The 8,868-nt window shown below is 53.8% G+C and overlaps 1 protein-coding gene across 1 annotated transcript; it reads left to right on the top strand.

The window, feature by feature from the left end:
* The first annotated feature begins 1,526 nt into the window (after window positions 1-1,526).
* Window positions 1,527-3,212, top strand: LOC149324911 (uncharacterized). The gene has a single exon (XM_089565201.1). It carries the CDS (start codon window positions 1,527-1,529, stop codon window positions 3,210-3,212), a length of 1,686 nt encoding a protein of 561 aa, XP_089421327.1.
* The last annotated feature ends 5,656 nt before the right edge of the window (window positions 3,213-8,868 follow it).

Raw genomic sequence — 8,868 nt, 5'->3', positions numbered from 1 at the left:
CGCTCCTTCTTCACGTTGCAGTAGCGTTTGATCGAATGTAACGCCGACGCTCCAGACGAGGCACTGACGACGTACTTGCAGTCTGACGTCGGCACCACACTGACCCAATATTTGTAACCATCGGGGGACTCTACTAGCGCCACCGCGTCTTCGACCGTAACCAACTGATTATTTCGGGAACAGTTGATGTACCACGTTCGTCGAACATTCGTGGCAGACAGGCCCAGCAGTTTCTCGATGTGCGCAGCACAGACCTCGATGCGAAACGCGAACGAGTTGATGATGTCTCCGAACTTTTGTCGAGTGCGAGTCCAATTTGATCCTCTGTATGTCACGTCTAACTGATTGCTGCCGTTGATGCTGCCGCTGCCGCCGCCGTTGCTAGCGATGTGATCGAGTTTCCGCGGTGATTGATGGTGGCGACGAATCTGCTTCAGATGGGAAGCTAGATCGAATGTCGTCGCCGCTGCTGCACCGGCTGCAGGACCGTTGCCGCTGCTGTCGTAGCTGCTGCGAGGAGACATGCTACCGCTTCCGAGCGACGCCAGGCATAGACTGAAGCTAGTTCTCACTCGGACGGCAGCCGCGGAGGCACTCGACGTCTCCAGTCATCAGTGTGGAACCCGAACATCTCCCGAAAAAGTCCCCCGATAACGAACTCCTCCAGTATGAACTGGCCAGGCTTCCTATAACACTCCATAGATTCTGGGTTATACGATATCTTGACTTTACCCTCGCAGTAGGGCCTATCGTATTTAAGTAGCGGCATTCCCTTCTTCAAGTATCTCTTGCTCCGAGTCAACTCGGGTCGCCCGAACCAGTCCTTGTCAGTTTCGATATACCACTGGTACACTTTATCGTACTTTGGAGAGTCTGCAGTTACGAGTTCGTGGTCAGTGAGTGCAAGTGTTGCAGGCGCCAGTCTGCAGACGCCGGCCTCTTCGTCCCACCACGTGAGAGACGAGTGCGTGCCCGCCGACGGCGGATTTCGAGTAGTCTTGTAGTCTGGGTCTTGCTCGAGCATGCGGTCCATAGGGTGCTTATAATCTTTTACGCCCACATTTGTGCTATTAAAGTAACAGAACTCTCCCCACGTGTATTTACCCACCCTGGCGTTCTGTTCCTTAAGAAACGCTTCTTTCGTTACAGGTACCCCGTCCACTGCGGCCCGACAACTGACTGCGAGACAACCCTCTTTGGTGAACACGTACTTGCCGTACGGACATTTCTTACGACGTATCTCGACTCGATTGTTCTCGTCCGGCATAGTCTCGTCCCAGATACAAGGATACGGAACGGGCTTGTTGAGATCACCGCTCTGCTCCTTCCACGTTACAAATCCCCTGCTGGCGAACGCTGCCCCGACCGGCGACTGGGTCTTGAACTTCTCCCTCATCCGATACTCCGCGTATATCGCAGCATTAATAACATCTTCCTGCGTCGGCTGAAACTCGGGCGGCTTGTGTATCTCGACGTCGGCCGACGCCATTATTTTTTGTGACAGGCGGACGGACAGACGACGAGGTATGTCTGCAACTGTTCCCAAGACAACGACAACGGCAGCAGCAACAACAACTCTTGCCGGCTCTATGAAGCGATTCCTAGTTCCTATGGAAGAAGTGCTGAGAATCAGAGAAGAACGCGCGGCAGCGGCTGCTGCTAAGCAGCAATCTTCTGCTACCTCTAAACAACAGTCGTCTTCGGCAATTGCGTCGAAGCGACGGGCTAAGACGACGTCGACGAAGCGTTGTTTAAAAGGTTCCAATAAAGAGACGACTGCGTCCAACAAGCGCAAACCACCGCGGAAAGTGAAATCGAAGGTAACAGCAAGACCGCAGCAAGGAGGAGCAGCAGAAGAGGATTATGAAGATGAAGAATATTATGAAGAAGAATACGAAGGCGATGAAGATTTAGAAGAAGAACGGAAAATTAATAATAGCAATAAGAAGGAGAAAGGGACAGTTAGACGGACCGTAACGCAGCAGCGGCGCAAGAAAGCTGCGAGTCACCACGACGACGAAATCGTCTACAAAGATGTCATAGCAGCGGCAAACATCCTTCCCAGCTACAGCGGCAGTGAACGCGAAGAGGGAGAAGACGAAGAAGATGACGTCGTTGTCATAGACAGCGGCGATGACGGGAAATCTTCTTCTTCTAGACCGATTACCGCCGCGCTCAGAAAGAAGAAAGAGAAAGCGGACCGCAGCGCTGCGGACGACATAATCGCGGAGATGGAGTACTTTACCGACGTGGGATATAGACCTCGCGGGGGTGTCTATTCGTACGTGTGTTGTCCTCAGCAGTTGAATCCCACGTATGATAAACATTTCACCACTCACGACGGCGGAAAGACTTCTTCGTCCAGAAAGAAGAAGCGCCATGAAAGGAAAGATTACAGCGCGGTGGCGGCGCTTGCCTCGGTCGGAGACGCCACCGTGGGTGTTAAGCAAACGTCGGCAGTGTTTGCGGACGCAATGTTGGAGAAACTGCAACTGTTGTCGCTACACGAACCGTCTCTGCCATTTCCTCGAGCCAAGATTTGTGTAGTGTACGTGAACGTGTTCGAGGGCTGGGACTATAGCGAGTGCAGTCGTTTCAGTGAGTACGTCATGGACGGGTTTGACGACAAGACAACCACGGACGAGGAGCGAGAAGATGTACGCGAGGCTGCGCGCGAGGCGCTGTGCAAGCCGGTCAAGTCTGCTCCCGCACTGGCGAAGATCACTTACAGCAATGTGTTTGCCGCGCTGGCGAACATTGCCGGCATAGATGACCCTCGGATGTTCTTGGAAACGATCCCGGGCGTTCAGGAACTGTACGACGTGCCACTGCGCTACTGCTCTCTGTTTGAGCGCACGCTAGAACCCGACGCCAAGTGCCTCACCCTGTGTTACAATTGGAAGAAAGAGGAGATCTCTCCTTGCGCGCTAGTGAACATGGCGTTGAACAAGTGCAGCGAACGCGCCTTTGGAACGCCCAGTCCCCCTCGCGCAGCCAACTACTCCGCCGACGGCGTGTCGTCCCCGATGTTTATGGACCCCATAGCGTTGCTGGGTCATGTAGAGTATATAAAGAAACACTTCATCGCTTCGGAACTCGTGAGAAGAAGGACCACCGCCGCTCCGACTATGACCAAGGTTCATCGCATTGCAATGATCCAGGCGAAAGAGCACGTCGAGCGCATAGCCACAAATACAGACGGTCTAGATTAAAGGTTTGGGAGGGTTTAAATAAAGAAAAGATACCTTTATTCATCTTCACTCTTGCGAGTCTTGTGAGTCTCTCTCTTTTTTTCACTCGCCACGAACCGCGACCGCCTCTCGGTGGTTGCGACGCGGCGAGCGAAATGTCTGCGTCTGCCGAAAGTATTCTGCGTACCGCGCTGTCGTTGGGGTTCAGATGGCCAATGTTGACTAAAATTGCCATGAAGTATCTCGCTGCACGCGTGTTGACTGGAGTGTCGGGTAGCGAGCGTAAATGTTGCATGGTCTGTCCGATCAGAGCGCTAGGAGTGGAGCTGGAGCGAATAATATCGTGAATGGCCAACTCGGTCTCGTTGGTGCTGCTCTTGGACACGCCGAACGCCGTCGAGGCGAGCGATCCTCCGCCTATGCGTTCGATCTCGCGTATGCAAGCGCGCACGATCGCGGCGACAGAATCGGCCACGTTGGGAGCGAGCGTCGTTCCACCGGCGGTCGCGGCCGTCGTGTTCAGGCAGTTGGGGTCGGTCGAGCCGGGTTCGCAGGTGCGCGTGTACACCCCGTTCGACACGTATCTGGTCACTGTGTTGCCGGTGGCCATCTGCCGAGCGACCATGTTGATGGGACTGAGCGTCGAGTCCAAACCGATGACAACGCCGGCGGGCGGTTTGACGCGACTGCACGTCTCGAAGTCGTTGACGCCGATCGATCGGCCGCGAGTCGGGAGGACATACTTGGACGGCACTCCTCTGAACAGGGGATGAGTCTGTAAATATCCGGGCAAGTCCATAGTAGTGTCTGCGAAACACGAGTCTACCGCGGCAGACAGGCGGGATCCCGACGCGTCTACGTTACAGATTCCGTTCTCTATCATGCGCTGGTAGTACGCGCGGTCGGGAAGTGCGGTGCCTAGATCTCCCGCCTCCAGACGAGCGCGCTTAATTTGAGCGATGGTGCGCTTTTCGCGATCCGTGAGGCCGCGATTGATGAAACGCAGCTCGCCTGTTATGGGATTGTATATAACATTGTTGGGAGCAAATTCTGCGGGTATCTCGTGAGAGTTTACGAGTTGATACGAGACCAAAGGGGACACGCCGGTATTGAAAGTCGCTAAGTATGCAGAGTGCCGCTGACTGGGACTGGATCTCGCCGCGCGCAACGCCTTGTTAAGGTACTGCGTGAATTGCACGGGGTGTGCGGTGTCGGGCGAGAACCTTCGAACCGGCCCGCCTCCAGTCCCTTTCGGCGATTCCACGACGGGAGAGCAGTTTACGGGAATGTGCGTGTTCAGTACGGTCATGCGGAGCACGTCCGCGACCATTTGAACGTTGGAAGGGAACCTGTACTTGTGGTAGTTGTTGTCTATCGACGCCATTTTGCACAGTACTTAACAACTTCTTTCTTTTTTTCACAACCTTAATTTTTAGCGTCCTCATGTTTAGTGTCTGCGGCCGCTGCATTGAATAGGGCCATCGATACCTTCCTGACTAGAGCGTCGGACGCGGTTAGACGGCCGCTCGGAAAGGAGTGGTAGCTCGTCGGCGGCAGTTCGTCCTCTGACTGTGCATTATGACGACGGCTGCGTAATTTGAGCGTGTGCTTCGTGCGCAGATTGTAGTACCACGAATGCATGGGTGGCGCGTCGCAGTTCTGGAACGAGAATCTGGGCGTAGTTTCGTGCGTTATATCGAAATCATTGAGCATTGAACAAGTGTACAGAAAGTCTGTGGCCATGTTTTCCAACACGGTGAGCATTCTGTTTGCCATGGCGACGTATATTCCGCCGTCGTTTGAGACGTCCTGCTCGCGCCGCGGCTTGTCGCTGAGCCACTCGAACATTTCTGAGGCAGACGGAGCCTTGTCTGCGTACGAGGAGGCGTCTGCATACGTAGAATACACTATCGGAGCCACGCGCAATACCTCGCGCAACGCGTCGAGCGGATCCTTCCATTCGCGAAGCACCAGCATGCGCGGCACGACGTCTACGACCGCCAGCTCTTTGGCACTCGCTGCCGAAAGCATCTTGGAATTTTTGCCAGCGCTGACAAACAGTGCGTAGCGCATGCTCTCCGCGTGCTCTAGAGACAGTAACGTTTCGAGAATATTGAGCGACATGAACGAAATGGCGGAGTTGTCGAACATTACTTCGGCTACAGTGCGGCTCGTTTCGTTGGGCTCGTACACGATGACTTTGAGTCCCTCGCCGGGCACCCACGTCGCTTGCACGTCGTCGACGATTGGTGGCACGGTAGGCGAAGCGTGGGACAGCGTGGAGAAAGTTGAATTTGCTAGCAATTCTATGGTGTACTCGTCTCCTTCAATATTTCGCGCGAGCACGGCAATGCTCGCAGCCAAACTGGGCAGCACAAACGTGTGCGCCGCGCCTCCGAGTGCGGGCACAGCCGTAGGTCTGTGCGCGTAATACAGATAGCGCTCCCCATTATTATTGTCTTCCGCGATCAGAAAGTGAGTCCTCATAAATTCTTGCACCGCTCGAGTTAGCCATTGCACAAACGCGAGATGAGCGCCTTCACATTCGCCGTCGAACTCCGGGAATAGCCACGTTCCGATCACCCCCGTCGCTCGTTCGAACCGTTCCAATCCAGCGATCCGACCACCTCCGTCCCGTTTCAATTTGAAGTAAGGAACGTTGTCTTCTCCGAACGTATTGAAGAATGCATACACGCGCAACGCGGTCCATATTGGCGTCATATGCACCCAATCCGCCATCTGTTCTCCCGATTCATTCTGTACATTATTGACATTTACCATACTACTATACAACAACAACAACGTGCAGTTACAGAAGCACTTGGGAGAGATGTGACGCCGCGCATATGTGCGCTACAACGTTAATTACCGTTTATTGTAAATCCCAAACACGTTTACGCGGTCGTGGATGAGGTCGCACATAGTCATGCCAGTTTCAGCATAGAGCCACGCCTTGAGCACGACTAACATGGTGTCCATCGTGGGATCGCTGGTGTACGATTGCACTATGGCAGTCACGAGCGCTACCTCAGCACATCTGTGTCGGCGCAACGACGGCGCGTTCGCGGCGTAAGTCAGGAAGTCTTTAATCGCAAGCATCCCGACTGGCGCGCGCTTGCCGCTGGTGGGATTGACATGAGAGTAGTGAGCGTTACTGTTGCCGTCGCTGGACGGCATGGCAGCTCGTTGCAAGTTGGACATGGATAGAGCGATGATGCTGGTCTCACCAATATACGTCTTGCAGAACTCCGGACTGAGTCTGCTGCTGTATATCGACCAGAACAGAAGGAAACATGCCCACCAGTCGTTGGGAACACCTTCCTGTTGAGACAACGTTGCGGTAGTTGCGGAAACATTAGTAGTACAAGTCGTCTGTGTGTTCAACATGTACCTAGTCTGTTCGTGGAGGTTGACTATCGAGCGGGCGACGTGCGCGCGTTTCACTTGGTGATACTCGAACACTGACTTCTCGATCACCTCGGTCGCCTCGTGTGCTACGGTAATGTAAGGGGATGGGTGAACTGTGGGGTCGAAATTATTGTCCTCATTCATATCCACGTAAGACTTTGTCTTCTTCCACGATGCCGAAATTGTTCTGATTATGTCGTACGCACTGCGAACCGTACGCAGCCGCTGTTTGTCACCGTCGTTCGGTGCTATGCAGGCAGAAAACAGCACGTCCTCCAAGTCAGCTGCAGACAGAATGGGAACCGAATGAAGGCAAAGAGTCGCGTAATATGCGTCCGAGAATTGCGGCGTGCGAGCAGCGAGTCCGAACGTGTCGTGTCGCGCCTGCCCGTCCAACGACCGAGCGTTCAGTCTAATGGATTCGTGTAACGCGTTAATCATGCTCATGTGAATGTATTGAGGAGAAGAAGAAGAAGATGATGATGATGATGAAGACAGAAATGCGCCGTTAACGATGCGCTCGGTAAAGTCGCGAGGGCGCATCGGCTTCGGGTGGGAATTCTCAATGGCTTCTAATTCCGCTCTCTTCAGAAGGGGAGTCATGTATCGGATCACGTAGTTCCTGGCGTGCAGGCCACACACGCACACCGTAAACAGCCGACCGACCCAGTAAATGAGCGACAGTTCGTCTGCCTCGCCGCGCCACTGTCCGGCGTTGGCTCGGAGCAAGTAGATGAGGCGCACAATCTCCCACAAGACCGGTCCCAGGGCGAAGGATGCGCTAGTGTTTGTGAGACGCACCGCTTCTTGCGTGATGAGGTCTTTGTATGCGATCTTTACTCCGGGATGCATCATGATTTCGTTCGGCACAAACGTGGATGCTGGCGGCGGCAGGAATCCGTCTGTTCGCTCTGCAAAGCTTCTTAACATTCGTGTAACTTCGGCTTTCGCTCCGACGACACTGTCTTTCGGAAACCACGCATCCACAAAGTCCAAATACACTTGGCGAATGTTTTCGGTGAGCTCAACGAGCGTACTCTTGTTGGGCGATCGCTCTGAAACGATATAGTGCGAGACAATTTGCTCGCACCAATATCCGCTCATGGCTGTAATCGCATCAATCAAGTCCTTCTCTTGCGTTCGCGACGCGTCTAACGACAACGACGATGGTTGTCGCAATCTCCATGCAGAGCGACCTGCTATCTTGAAGGACGTAAACATGTACCCGTACGATAGGGGACTCTCGCACCATTTCACGGAGCCGTCAACAGCCTCCGGGGCTTCCATTGTGTTTCTCTTGGCAAGGAACTACGCGTGAGCGAGCGAGCGAACGAGCGATAAGACGGATGGGTGACCTTGAGCTTTGACTGCTCGCGCGCGGAGGCAGCGGCAGCAGCGGCACTAGTGTATATATACAGCAGCGCACTTGAGTGAATGCAGCACACACACTTGCGAGTAGTGAGTGAAGATGTCTGTTTGGGGCGGCTGGCCTAGGCGCGGTGTAGTTTACGACTGTAAAATTAGAGATGCCACTACTAAAGTTAAATATAACACCACGCAAGTTACTTGCGGATTACCTGCGACTCCGTGGATGATAGCCGGACATTTGCAAACTGAAGTTAGTAACTTTCAGAATGTTTATAGTCGCGTCCATCACCATCCAATGCCGAACCACTACATCGGCATGACTTTAATGGAGTTGGCTCAGCACTACACCTTCGCGCCGTTCGTCCCACCCGGTGGATTGCCGTTCCTCCGACGCATGGCCGTCGGCCTGACTCTGCTGCTGTCCCGGATCAACGCGACGCGCATCTCCAAAGACACCACGTTGCTGCTGCCGGCCACGTCTATACCCAGGTGCGACGCGGATTTGTCAGTCGTCCAAAGCAAGGAGTTCATGGACGTTGTGCTGGAGAAGAGACCCGTTCACAACATGGACTCGGAATGGATCAGCAGCCGTGCCGTACACATTGCCGTGCAAGAAGTCACCGTGCAACATAAGAGTGGATCCGGTAGGAAACGGCGCAGGAGCAGCGTCGATAGCAATAGTAGCGACAGTAGTAGCACCAGTAGCAGCAGCAGTAGCAGCAGCAGTAGCAGCAGTAGTAGCAGCAGTGGTAATAGCAGCGATACTATCGTCGATGGCGAAAATAGACAAGATCCTCCGAGTAAGAAGAAGATGAAGAAGACTACAGAACGACTGTCTCTGATAGACATCGTGCTTCGTCAGTGTGCGACGCACGTACTCGAAGTGTATCGATTGGTGTCG

The sequence above is a fragment of the Amblyomma mixtum genome, unplaced genomic scaffold (assembly GCF_055824585.1).
Source record: "Amblyomma mixtum isolate Tamu unplaced genomic scaffold, ASM5582458v1 scaffold_12, whole genome shotgun sequence".
Classification (NCBI taxonomy): Eukaryota; Metazoa; Arthropoda; class Arachnida; order Ixodida; family Ixodidae; genus Amblyomma; species Amblyomma mixtum.
This window is presented reverse-complemented; position numbering and strand designations above follow the sequence as displayed.